Source organism: Sinocyclocheilus anshuiensis, unplaced genomic scaffold, assembly GCF_001515605.1.
Source record: "Sinocyclocheilus anshuiensis isolate Anshui unplaced genomic scaffold, SAMN03320099.WGS_v1.1 scaffold890, whole genome shotgun sequence".
Classification (NCBI taxonomy): Eukaryota; Metazoa; Chordata; class Actinopteri; order Cypriniformes; family Cyprinidae; genus Sinocyclocheilus; species Sinocyclocheilus anshuiensis.
In genome coordinates this window covers 1,013,818-1,028,216 of record NW_015537986.1, presented here as the reverse complement: position 1 = coordinate 1,028,216, position 14,399 = coordinate 1,013,818, and the positions used below count along the sequence as shown (strand labels likewise).

The 14,399-nt window shown below is 39.8% G+C and overlaps 1 protein-coding gene across 3 annotated transcripts in view; it reads right to left on the bottom strand.

Moving 5' to 3' along the window:
* The window catches only part of LOC107674778 (transforming growth factor beta-1-induced transcript 1 protein), a 92,600-nt gene that overhangs the window by 23,650 nt on the left and 54,551 nt on the right, over positions 1 to 14,399 (bottom strand). For all 3 annotated transcript variants that reach the window (XM_016468889.1, XM_016468898.1, XM_016468883.1), the window contains one exon: positions 2,685 to 2,833. In XM_016468889.1, coding sequence (XP_016324375.1) covers positions 2,685 to 2,833 — 149 coding nt within the window. The remainder of the gene's footprint in view (positions 1 to 2,684; positions 2,834 to 14,399) is intronic.

Genomic DNA, 14,399 nt, shown 5'->3' with positions numbered 1-14,399 from the left:
AATGAACCGTAAGTCTCGCACATTCACAGAAAATGGCTTACTTCCACGTTGAAAAATAAGGTGGATACTATAATAAAATCTATGTTGATTAGCATTCGATTATAAATATACTTAAATATATTATGAACATTAAATACCAGAGGTGGCTTGAAGAACACCATATATTGTCGTGTTGTGTGTTTACTGTCTTCGTGTTTGATCAGTTAAAGCGTTTATATCTTCTTTTTATTCAGTCACAGTGCTAGCTGGATGCCTTTGCCCATAATAAGGATTTCCTGGAACACCATGATTTCTATTACTTCTGTGAGGCATATGTGGAGTTTCTGCACGTGTGCACCCTCTGGCGTCCAGTATAAGTGAAACAGACATTCCATGTGTTTAGCACTCAGTTCAATTTTGGGCAAAAATAGGAGAAATTATACTTCTGCCTAAATAAAATATATTATTGCTCTTTTGTTGGTTTTAATTGCTTCTATTGTCTTCATTTGTAAGTCGCTTTGGAATAAAGCGTCTAAATGACTAAATGTACACTGAACAAAACTATAAACGCAACACTTTTGTTTTTGCTTGATCTTTGAGTTCAGCTCATGAAAAATGGGGGCAAAAACAAAAGTGTTGCGTTTATAATTTTGTTCAGTGTATATGTCTCTTGTTCACGTGACCAAATGCTGCTCAAAACATTTGGTACTAATGTTATCTATATGGTTTAGGGATGCTAGTGCACACAAGGCTGTAGGCCATTTGATGTAAATTGGGTCTTTTTGATCTCACATTTGGGGGTACATTTTCTCATTTTCAGCACTGTGTGTAAGGCCAATATGGATAAGGACTGCCCAATTAATTGCCCTGTCTACACATAATAATAAGATGTGTATTAATCGATAGTATCATAGATAGTCGAGGGAGAGATGCTCCCGTTTACACCTGGTGTTTTAATTAGTCTCTTTTGTCCACTTTTGACTACTTTCTTTATTTCTTTGAGGGGAGGGTCTATGGGTGGGTTTATGTGGCTTTTTCTGATCTTTCAATCTAATATTGCTAAATAAGCTTGCGCTATTTAGTAATGTGTTTTTATAATAACCATCACTTTGGATGAAAGTGTGAACGCGATTCATGATCAGTCTTGATCATTAGTCTAAAAATCACACTGAATAATTATCTGCTGCTAATTTTTGCTGAACATATCCTGAATATCTCATGATAATAACATGATATTGGTTCTAGTTTGGTTTGGTTCTGGTTTTCATGATATTGGTTTTAGTTTAACATCTTTCTGAGACTCTTACATAGAGTAATGGGAAAATAGTGATTTTTCTGAGAGGTTTCCTTACAAAGTTTTTGCATCAAAAATACCAAAATAAGAAAATCTCTACTATCTTGTTTTTTTATTTCTACTCTAAATTCTGAAGTGAATGTAGATGTCTATGTAAGCATTTTAGTATTTGTTAGTCTAGGTAAGACTTTTATTTGAGTAAAATTGAGATATTATTTAATATTTAATTAACATACAAATATTTAATATAATGTTATATATTTCAGTTAAGTTAATGGAGCTCTCTCCTCTTGAACGGCTGATCTAAATCAGGTGTGTTAAATAAGGAATGAAAAGAAGACGACGATGATGAATGTGAATAGCGGGGCGACTAGAGGTTGTGGAAAGATAAGGCATTCTAGCTGGGAAAGGGAAAAGATGTCTTCTGGAATTGCATTTTGGAGACCTATCAGAATGCTGAGATTGTCACACACAGGAGACACCACAACAGGATGGCTGTGGATAAGTCTCTGAAGGTGACTGCTGAGACTCTGGAGGGCAAGAGAACTACTTGTCAGTAGAAATAGTTAGATCTTCAAAGAATCAAACATTTCATGGACAAATACCAGAAGGATGGCACAGTGACGTAATGAGTGGAAGATCAGATGGGCAAGCTCCTCCTTAAAATTTGTTTAGGAGCTTAATTTCATCAAGTCAGATGTTGATTTATTAACTGCACTGACAAAGTTTATTCAGTCAAGGATTTATTAGATTGACCTGGTTCATAAGAATCATTTGTTTATGAATCTGACTGCATTGGTTATGCCGTACATTTTGAATTCACTAAAAAAGAAACAACTCAGTAGAGTCATTTATTCATGAATTGGACTATGGTGGTAAAGTTGTTTGTCTGTTTTTGTGTGCAGCTTGTGAGGACAAAAAAAGTAGAAATACCTTTTTTTTTTTTTTCTTAATTTTGTTGCTAGCTTACTATCAGTTGGTATATGTATGTTCAAACATCTAATCTGCTCTGGGCATCAATCATGCTCTGATTCAAGCAAGAGCAATTAATTTTAACTAAATTTTAACTAGATTTTAGGTAGGTTTCAACAAGATTTTAACGAAGATGCTTCATAAATGTCATATCAGGGTAAGTTTTTCCCCCTGTATTTCTAGCAGCGGAAATGTTCATTAGAATTTTTAAATTAACTTTTTGTTAATAATTCTATAATAAACCCACCATAAGAAATACTTACTGGAGTAAAACGCAATAGCCCTGGTCTTCCTAAAGAAGTTTGAGTGAGCTATAAAATGTTTTGTTGTACACTATTGCAACATGTGGCTTAAGACTGCCTTGACAGTAACATCACAACCCTTCATATGGTATAACACAATCAAATTCATTGTACCTCAGAATCCAGCAACTACTTACCCTACAAACAAAGCATTGTGGATGCCACAGAGCACTTAGAGCTGAGATGTAATTCTCCATGATGGGCTGGGAACAACCCTGACAACGAGAAGCAAAGAGAGCCAGAAAACACTTCTGGCAGTACTGCTTGCCTTCACGGTCATGAAAACCTGAGGAGAAGAAGCATACAGTTATTTGTCATCTTTGAGACCTACAAGCATTTGGCATTATCAAAAACTTGGCATTATCATTACTTGTATAATAAATAGCTTGTACTAATTTATGAGGCAATGAAGATGAGGCAATAATGCAACACTTTCCTGAACTGTCCTATATAATGAAGCACTGGAGTAAGTCCAAGTAAATCAGTTTGTTCAGAAAGTACATTAAATGGTTAAAAAATGAGCTAAATGTCTATTCACACAGTTAACCAATTTCAGCAAAAAAATGTCTATAGCCCTATTCGGATGGTAATTGTCTCTCAAGTAGACATAAGTAAAAATAAATTTACATGGCACCTCAGTGATAAAACTCATGGATTCAGATGGTGATTTATTCACAGTGGAGAAGCAAGTTCTGTGATCCTACGAACCCGGGAATGCGCTGCTCATGTGGCCAGTTGCATGATTGTCTGCTGTAAACATGTTATATGCTTTGTATAATACGAATAAATTCATATTCAATAAAATCCTATTTATTATTGGATTATTTAAAGGGGTCATGCTTTTTTTTTATATTATATTCCCTGAGGTTTAATTATAATATTACTAAAGTTTTTTGGAAAATGTAGTGATTTATGACCTTTTTCCACCGTTTCTCATCCTCTGACTGAAACAGTCGGTTTTGGGGTGTTTTCCCTTTAAGAGGTCAGTGTGACCACCCACTTTTATGATTGGATAAAATCCATTACCGTCATTACTGCCATTATCATTTTAAAAATAGTTTTTATATGAAATACGTTACTTACAGTTTGCTGTTGTTGGGTGCAGAACAGTTGGCATGGACTGATCTTTTAGCAAAAGTATTTTGGCAAAGCCAGCATCATACTGCGATTTGTTCTCAAAACAGTTAATGGTGAAATGTACTGAACACATGTGTAAATTAGCACTGACGTGACTGGGGCGTTTGTTAAAAATAAACTGAATCCATTTTTCTCTGACGTCAGGATCCTTCGGCAGCGTATACAAACATGTTGTTTTTCCACAGCCAGGAACGGCACATCGTCTACCTGGCATCGCAATCTTATTGTAAACAACTACTCCTTCAGATTATTACACAAATGCTTTTTTATTGTTGATGAGGACATTTAAGTTTTGAAACTTGCACGGTGTATTAAGCATACAAAGACCTCTTCTATGTCAAAAGATCAAGGGAAATTTTGTTGATCATGTCATGACCCCCTTTAAATCTCCTGTTTAAAATAGGAAAATAGAGGTGCTATAGTTGAAATGTTTTTCTGTCTTGCATTTTATCTCTCAAAATTATGGATGTCATTAAAAATGTGGAGATTAGCAGAAATAAGGTAAACAAAAATGGTTTAAATTTTTATGTATGTAATTGTAGGCCTATATAATACATATTTAGAAAATTTAACTTTTTTTTTTTAAAAATTAACTGTATTGCATACCTGCTTCTGCCATAATAATGACCCATTTCAAATGTTAAAATGCTTTTCTTCTCTTTCTTCTTTTTGTTCATAACAGCTCCCACTCACTGTGGTGGAGCAGTTATGAAATATTGTCCTTGTAAATACCTTTCAGCATTTTAGTACTTTTTTTCAGTAATTAATATGCATGTAAATTACAGTGAAGTGCAACAGTTAACTATGGTGTTTGGCAGTTGCCAAAAAGGATATAAACATTGAATTTTGAATCGATTTCTTCTTGTAAACTCAGAGATGTTGATTCAGACGGCAATTAAATTAACACATGACTCTGGTGTTTGTCAAAAAACAGTAGGTCATTTGGCGTGGAATTTTACACAGGTGGTGGGAGAAAAACACAGGCATTCTGGATTCGGACAGCAATAAAAACACCCGACTAACCCCTGTAAATGTTGAAAATCATTTAAGTCTCCATGAGAAACAATTAGCGTCCAAATTGGGCTATAGAGATTTAATTTTTTGCCATCTGATTTGAGCCCCTTTCCAAAAATTCTAAATCCGACGTGTACCTGACGTCTGTTCTTCTGAACTACACTACCGTTCTTTTTTTTTTAACAAGAAAAAGTAAAATGAGTGAACAAGTTTAGAAAATGTGCTGCTGTGGGATCATTATATCACTCCTAATGTCACACACAATCTCTGCGTCATTTGTTTAGGAGCGGAGCACCCTTGGTCAGCCCTTGAGGTTTCACAGTGAAAATGGTCCTCTCCCTCCAGGCTCTCTTTAGGGGGGATGGGAGCTAGGCGAATACACCCCGTAGCTCAGGACCCTCTTCTAAAGTCATTGGAATCACAGGTGGATCTGGCTGAGGAGCTTGGGACAGGTCCTTCACTTTGCCAATCCTCTCTCGCCAGTTCCAAGGCGTTAACACTGAATTCAGAAGCCTGCTTGCCAGTTTCTTCTGGTCCGATGGAGAGCATGTTGCTTGCCCGCTCTAGTCCTGAGGAACTAGATGTGACTGGAGTTGAGATGGACATTGTGAGTGAGGCTTCCTCCTTCCCAGCCCCTGCATATCAGGAGATATCCTGAACGTTATGGCCTACACCATCACCAGACTGAGTCTGCATTGGTCAGTGGAGAAACAGGAGAGATAGATGACCATTTCCTGGCAAGTCACAGGCCTCCCGCGAGCCTTCCATTTCTCACAGAGCACCACAAAGTAGTGTTGAAATCCTGAGAGAAACCATTTTCTGCTCATGTTTTCCACCCCTTAGATCCAATTGTTCTAATGTAAAGAGGTTGGAGGGACACAGGTACACGAGGATGCCCCGGATGGAGGAATCATTAGCAGGTTACCTTTCATCTGGCATGGTGTCCTCTTTGAAAGCTCCCGCTTTGCCCTCTAAGCCCTGCCAGTTTACATCAAAACTAGTGGGCAAACCATATGTGGCGGCGGGCCAGGCTGGTGGTGCCTTGCACACCATGGCAGTGCTGCAGGCATAACCAAGCCGATTTACTGAAGGACGCTGACTGCAGTGGGAGTGTAGATCCAGATGCAGTACTGCAGCTCAACTGTACAACTGATCTTGCCCTCTGGGCTACCAAGCAAACAGCCCGTGCCATCGGCCGATCTCTTGCTGATCGGGTGGCCATGGAGTGGCATCTTTGGGTTAACCTCTCGGGGCTGAAAGAGGAAGAAAGATCTTTTCTCTTGGATGCCCGGTCTCACCTTCCAGGCTTTTTGGCACCGGCATTAAGACAGTGATCCAAAAGTTTAGGGAGGTGAAAGTTAAGTCAGCAGTTTTTGAGCGCTACATCCCCCACTATTGCCAGCATCCTTCAGCCCCCTTCTGATCCTATTGCTGGCCGCCAGTTGTTGGCAGGATCAGAAGGCAAGTGTTGCCGCTTGAGCCCCCCTACAAGGCGTCAACCTCATGGGAAAACAAGAAGGGATATCTGAAAGGTCATTACGGCCAAAAAACATCAGAAGGTGTTGAGATCCCTTCTTCTTTGTTTTTTTTCCTTTAAGACGAGTTGATATTTGTGTCCTCTTTGCAGGAAGTGATTCAGGGGCAGCTGTGCCCACAAGAATGATGCAATACTGCTATGATGGTAAAGGAGTATTTCTCCCTTTGAAGAATATACTGTTATAGGGGATGCAGAGATGAAAGCAATATGCTCCTTCTGTACTTGCATATGTGTTATTATGTGCACGAAAGAAGAATGTGGGGAGTACTGTTTTTATTTTTATTCTTTTTTTTTTTTGTGACTGGGCATGTTTATTCTTAAACCCAAGTAATAATACATAACACACAAAAAAAAAACATTTTGGTAAAAGGGTTGTTCAGGACAATATGGTTCTAAACAGAACTGTGTAAAAAGAACCATATTTTTTTTGAGATTTTTAGAAAATGTCAATATTTTCACCACGATATTCAATATATTTATATCTAAACAGCGGACGAACTTATCAATGAGGTCAATGATGTTACCTATACTAGAGAACTAGCTAGCAAGGAAAGGGGTGTGGAACCACCTTGTGACACAACCCACCAGAAACAACCATGAGTAGACAACTAAATAGAGATACCAGCTGGGCAGTCGCCTGGACAAACAAGCACACTGTCGTAGGTCTATGGGAACCCTTGGTCCTATTTCAAAAATCGGCTACAGGGAAGGAACAAAGATGTGGTAAGGCTAATCATTGCCAAACATCTGGCGTCAATCGGCACATGGAACTCAAGGACACTTTAGAAAAATGGAAGCCTTGAATTACTTGTCAACCAACTTATCAAGTGGTTCAGATGGGACGTTAGTGGTCTGTCTGAGGTATGTAGAACCAATCAAGGCACAAGGCTTTATTGGTCAGGATTATAGCATCACTATTATCCAAGCATATGCACCAACTACTACCCATAGCAACAACGCTGTGGATGACTTGGTGCTGCTGAGTGGTTTGTGATTGTAGCTCCGTGTAGCTTCAATTTTCTGTTGAATCTCTTTCTTACTATCACTCTCTGTTGTTTAAAGACATTTTCTTTTCTCTCTCGCTCTGTTTTTTCACGAGTTCATCAAACAACAGTGGTAAGTCAGAATCATTCATCAATCACGGAGAGTAATGTCTACTTCTCCTGCTATTGTTGTTTGCACCACTTGCCACATGTATAGTTTATCTCTCTCTGTCGGCAACGAGGGATTCACATGTGATAAATGCAAGGAAATAGTTAGGCTGACAGAGAAGATTTCAGGATTAGAGAAACACATCCAAACTTTAATTGAGGATAGTAAGAATGTGAGGGCTGTAGATACGGCTTTGTATGTGACTAGCTCAGGGAGTCCTGTACATTGTTCGGTTCCAGTTACAATGCCTCTGCAGCAGGGCGACTGGGTGACTGTGAGGCAGCGTAGTCGCGGGTCAAAACACCGCTCTTCATCCAGCCACCATAGTCCAATGTTTACCGGGTGCCAGAGCGCCTGACATCTTGGCAAATTTAAAAGTGCTGGCTAATGCTAAACGTAAATTCAGTAAGATTGTTATTCACGCCGGTGCTAATGATGTTCGACTTCACCAGTCGGAGATCACTAAAAATAACTTTAAAGAGGTGTGTGAACTTGCAAGTACGATGTCAGATGCTGTAATATGCTCTGGTCCCCTCCCTGCTTACCGTGGTGATGAGATACATAGCAGACTGTCGTCACTCAATGGCTGGATGTCTAAGTGGTGCCCGCAGAATAACATAGGTTTCATAGACAATTGGACGAGTTTTTGGGGCAGACCTGACCTGTTGAAAGGAGATGGTCTTCATGCCTCCTGGGGTGGTGCCGCTGCTAAACCGACCGTCTGCTAGCCGCCTCACGTCACAGAAATCAGTCAATTCTCAGCACATAGAGACTTTTTCACCTAGATATCACACTATAGAGACTGTGTCTGTTCTCCGAACTAGATACAAAAAAACGTCCAAACCAATTTAAGAGTAACAATTGAATTGATGTTCAACAAATAAAAAATGTATAGAATACAGAGAAACAAATTATGAAGCTTGGCTTATTGATAGGGTGGCCATATGTGCCGTTCATACGGGACACGTCCTGGCCAGGAATTTTATATTGCCTAAAACATCCAAAGTAGTTTGACCAATAACATGCAGGTATTGTATATAATCGACCAATCGTGGCGCATGAGAAGGTGAGCTCTACAGAGAACGATCAAAGCGATGCATATATGCACACGTTTGTTCGTTCGTTTGACTTGAAGGTTCAGTCGCTGCGCACCGATCATTGAATGACACCAAAGTACCGCGAGAGCGATTCGAAAGCATAAGGAACCATCTGCTCTGCTCTCTATAGCTCTCGTGAATGTCATACAACGATCGATCTGCACAGTGCAAACAGCCAAAACCTGGATATTTTAGGCAATATAGAAATCCTGGCAAGGATGCGTCCCGTAAAAATGTCCCGTATGGTCACCCTACTTATTGAATTTCTGGTCCCTTCCTACGAAAGTACTTTTTGTAAATGATATGATCACTGATCATAACCTAGATGTGCTCTGTTTGACAGAAACCTGGCTAAAACCAGATGATTACATTATTTTAAACGAGTCTACCCCACAAGATTACTGTTATAAACATGAGCCCAAAAGGTAAAGGGGGAGGTGTTGCTTCAATTTATACCAATATTTTCAGTATTTCTCAGGGGGCAGGCTTCAAGTATAACTCGTTTGAAGTAATGGTGCTTCATATAACATTATCCAATGAAACAAGTGTCAATGATAAATCCCCTGTGATGTATGTACTGGCTACTGTATACAGGCCACCAGGGCACCATACAGACTTTATTAAAGAATTTGCTGATTTTCTATCTGAGTTAGTGCTAGCTGCAGATAAAGTCTTAATTGTTGGTGATTTTAATATCCATGTTGATAATGATAAAAATGCACTGGGATCAGCATTTCTAGACATTCTGAGCTCTGTTGGGGTTAGACAACACGTGTCAGGTCCTACTCATTGTCGAAATCATACTCTAGATTCAATACTGTCACATGGAATTTATGTAACAGAAACTATGGACTCTCTCTTTTCTAGCATTTTAGATACGGTTACTCCTTTACGCTTAAGGAAGAATAAGGAAAACAGTTTGACACCGTGGTATAATGAGCACACTCGCACCCTAAAGAGAGCAGCCCGGAAAATGGAGCGCAGCTGGAGGAAAACAAAACTAGAGGTATTTCGTGTTGCATGGTGGCAAAGTTCCCTATCCTACAGAAAAGCATTAAAAACTGCTAGATCTGATTACTTTTCATCTCTTTTAGAAGAAAACAAACATAACCCCAGGTATTTATTCAATACAGTGGCTAAATTAATGAAAAATAAAACACCAACAGGCATTAACATTTGTCAGCAGCACAGCAGTAATGACTTTATGAACTACTTTAGCTCCAAGATCGATACTATTAGAGATAAAATTGTACCATCCCATCTGCAACCTAAGAATAATCCTAGTATAAAATACAAATGTAAGCAGATTTTCCTGTACTGCTTTTAAAACGTTGATGCTTCAATGTGGTTAAAAAAACACAACTAGACCCCAACAAATTAATTAATTACAGACCGATCTCGAATCTCCCTTTTCTGTCAAAGATACTAGAAAAGGTAGTATCCTCACAATTATATTCCTTTTTAGAGAAAACTGGTATCTGTGAGGATTTCCAGTCAGGATTTAGACTGTATCATAGTACTGAAACTGCTCTCATTAGAGTTACAAATGACCTGCTCTTATCATCTGATCATGTTTGTATCTCTCTATTAGTGCTACTGGATCTTAGCGCTGCGTTCGACACTGTCGACCACAACATTCTTTTGAATAGACTACAAAACTTTGTTGGCATTAGTGGAAGTGCATTAGCATGGTTCAAATCATACTTATCTGACCGCCATCAAATCGTAGCAGTGAATGAAGAGGTATCACATCGATCACAAGTGCAGTATGGAGTACCTCAAGTCTCAGTACTAGGGCTGTTACTCTTCATGCTTTACATGTTACCCTTGGGAGATATCATCAGGAAACACGGTTTTAGCTTTCACTGTTATGCTGATGACACTCAGCTCTATATTTCTTTGCGACCCGGCGAAACATACCAATTTGAAAAACTAACAGAATGCATAGTCGATATAAAAAACTGGATGACAAGAAATTTCTTTCTGCTAAATTCTGAAAAAATAGAGCTGTTAATTAAACCTCCGCATGTAATAACCTAGAACACTGTCTAACACTTGATGGCTGCTCTGTCAATTTTTCGTCATCAGTTAGGAATCTAGGTGTGCTATTTTGCATTTCTGTACTGCATTTCTCAATCCCAAAAATGTATCTAAATTGCGACCTATGCTCTCAATGTCAAATGCAGAATCGCTAATTCATGCGTTCATGACCTCAAGGTTAGATTATTGTAATGCTTTATTGGGTGGTTGTTCTGCACGCTTAATAAACAAACTCCAGCTGGTCCAAAATGCAGCAGCTAGAGTTCTTACAAGAACCAGGAAGTATGACCATATAAGCCCGGTTCTGTCAACACTGCACTGGCTCCCTATTAAACATCGCATAGATTTTAAAATCCTGCTAATTACTTATGAAGCCCTGAATGGTTTATCACCTCAGTACTTGAGCAAGCTCTTATCGTATTATAGTCCTCCACGTCCGCTGCACTCTCAAAACTCTGGCAATTTGATAATACCTAGAATATCAAAATCAACTGCAGGTGGCAGATCCTTTTCCTATTTAGTGCCCAAATTCTACAATAATCTACCTAACACTGTTCAGGAGGAAGACACAATCTGTCAGTTTAAATCTAGATTAAAGACCCATCTCTTTAACCTGGCTTACACATAACACACTTACACATTTATATTACTCAAATCCGTTAAAGGATTGTTAGGCTGCATTAATTAGGTCAACCAGAACTGGGAACACTTCCAATAACATCTGATGTACTCATGACATCGTAAGAAGAATGGCATCAACGCTAATATTAGTTTGTTCAGCAGAGACCAGGACAACTAGATGAGCCCCAGAGACAGATCCCCAGTGAAGACCTTGTCTCTTAGACGGACATCGGGACAAGACCACAGAACCAGAAGAGCCCTCTGCACAATCTAACTTTGCTGCAGCATGGATCAACCTACTGGTTAATCTGGCCGGAGGAGAATTGGCCCCGCGACTGAGCCTGGTTTCTCTCAAGGTTTTTTTCTCCATTCTGTCACCGATGGAGTTTTGGTTCCTTGCCGCTGTTGCCTCTGGCCCAAGGTTTTTTCTCCATTCTGTCACCGATGGAGTTTTGGTTCCTTGCCGCTGTCGCCTCTGGCTTGCTTAGTTGTGGACACTTAATTTCCAACGATATAGTTGACTTGATTGCACAGATACTATTTAAACTGGACTGAGCTGGACGATGACATCACTGAATTCAATGATGAACTGCCTTTAACTGAAAATTGAGTGTTTACTATTGTCCTTTTGCATTGACTCGCTATTTTCCTATACTGTAAAGCTTCTTTGACACAATCTGTATTGTTAAAAGCGCTATATAAATAAAGGTGACTTGACTTGACTTTTATAAGACGTTACAACACACCATCAATAACGTGCCAAGAAGGGACATTAAGATCATAATGTGGGACTTCAATGCACAGGTCGGTGCGGACAATCTTACATGGAAAGGTGTTTTGGGGTGCTTCAGATATGGATCAATGAATGATAGAGGTGAGCACCTTCTACAGTTATGTAGGCTCAACAAGCTGGTTCAGCCACAAACCGTCACAGAAATGGACTTGGAGTTCGCCGGGTGACAAAATGTGACAGATGATCGATTACATCATGATCAGTCAGAGATGAAGAAGCTGCACCACCAATGCATGCAGCTTCCCAAGCACAATAGTACCAAACATGCTCAATGACCACAATCTCATAATGGCCAACTTCAGGATGCAGTTTAAGGTTAAAAAGATGACACACACCAAGAAGTTGGACATCGAAAGACTGCATAATACTGAAGACAAAGAGTGCTATGAGATTGAGCTCAAGAACCGTTTTTAGGTGCTTGGCAACACGATAGAAGAATCCAGCTCGGATGATGCACTCGGCATTATCAAGGGCACGATAAAGAAAACAGCTGAAGAGGTAATCAGCTTTAGAAGACATAAAAATGCTCTGTGGATCACTGGCGAAGTCTTTGCGCTGGGTGATGAATGCTGAGATGTGGGCAAAAAGAAGAACAACAACCCAGATGGCGTAAATTTAAAACAACGATACTCTCAGCTGAAAACCAACATAGACAAAAAGGTTGTGAAACGCCATGATGACTGGTTCAACAACAATGTTGTGAAGCAGAAGAAGCAAGCTGAAAGAACGACATGCATACTCTCTTCCAAAAACTCAAAATACTCAAGAAAAGAGTCAAAATGAATGAAAGGTCATTTCAAAATTAAATGAATGAAAGGTCAACATCAGAAGCAAAAATGGCAACCTTCTCACCAAGGATGCTGATATACATAATAAAATGTATGGGTATGGCAGTGGTCTCTACAAGGCACCTATCAAGGCAGATAAGGATTTTCTGGAGCAACTCTGGCCAAACTGCAAGAGAGATGTGCATGAACCTCCTTGAGAGCAAAATCAGAACAGCTATCTCCAAGATCAAATCCCAGAAGGTTCCTGGTATCGATGTGCCTGCAGTTCGAAGGCGAACTAATCAAAGGCATCGGTGAAGTCGTAGTCCATATCATGCACAAGATTTGCAATAAAATTTGGGCCACTGATGAGTTTCCTATGCTATGGACAAAGTCCCTGGTTGTCACCATCCCAAAGAAAGGGGATCCAACCAAATGTAAAAAAACACTGTACAATTAGCCTCATCTGCCACTTAAGTAAGATCATCCTTATGATCATCAGTAGCCGGATGAAGAATGATATCAAATCGCAAATGGCGGAGGAACAAGCCAGATTCAGACCATGTAGAGGCACTATCAAACAGATCTCCTTCCTTCGCTAGTGGGGTGAAAGGTGGTGACGATTACAGGGGCCCTCGGCTGAGGGGGCCCCCTCGGCGATCTCAACCAAATGACTGAGGCCAGCCTAAAAAGACGCTCAGGACAGCTGACGGGCCTCTGCTGCGCATTGTCACGAAAGCTTATAATTTGCACGTGTTTTAAGCCTTGCCAATTTAAGCATTCAAACTTGAAAGTTTTAAGCATTCAAACACAAGATGCAGAAAAACTCAACTGAGTACTCGCACGCTGTGTTCGGTGCGCACGCAGAGAGCCGCGTCTCACAGACAGCAACACCGAACCGAGCTCTTCTTCGCTTCCTCCTACACCTGAACGAACAAATACAAATCGCAGTTTAAACATGCAAACAGAAAAAGATGTGAAACAGCTCAATTCAGCACCCGCACGCGGTGTTCTGTGCGCACAGGGCGCACACAGAGAGGCTTGAACACCGAATTTGCCTCTTCCTGCTCTTGTACCAACAAATACATACAAAATTATCTCAAAATACCTGTCTTGGAGAGTATCCTTGAAAAAACTGTCGGTTATGTCTTAAGTGAAAGTAAACCGTGGAGAAAGAAATCGGATGTGTATCATTATAATGGCTGCATTGTCTCTTAAAGTGACCGCGCCTAATTTAGCTACTAGCTGCTGTCTCAACTACCTCAAAATGTAAATGTAGTTTTGAGCACACAAATCTCAGAGGTAACTTGACTCTTGTCTGGATGTTACAGGGACAGATGAGCACAAACGTCTGCTTATCCGGCGGAGACGAGAGCGGCTAATGAAGCAATGCTGCCATCAAAGACTTTGAGTGAGTATACTACAGAAATGGTCTCTTAAAGTGACCGCGCCTAATTTACTAGCTTCTGTTGGTGTGTCCTTAATGTTAATCCAAGAAAATGAAAGAAAGAAAATCACTCACTGCTCTTGACTGAATTACTTTGTAGTTTTAGCAAGAATTAATCCACAGTTAAACCTAAAATTATTTAGACACCAGATATAATTTTTGATATTTTTTTTACTAGTGGGTGCAGGACACTATAGTTCATTTATGTAAGTGAGGATAGCAAAATAAAGTAAACTGTGACAAATCA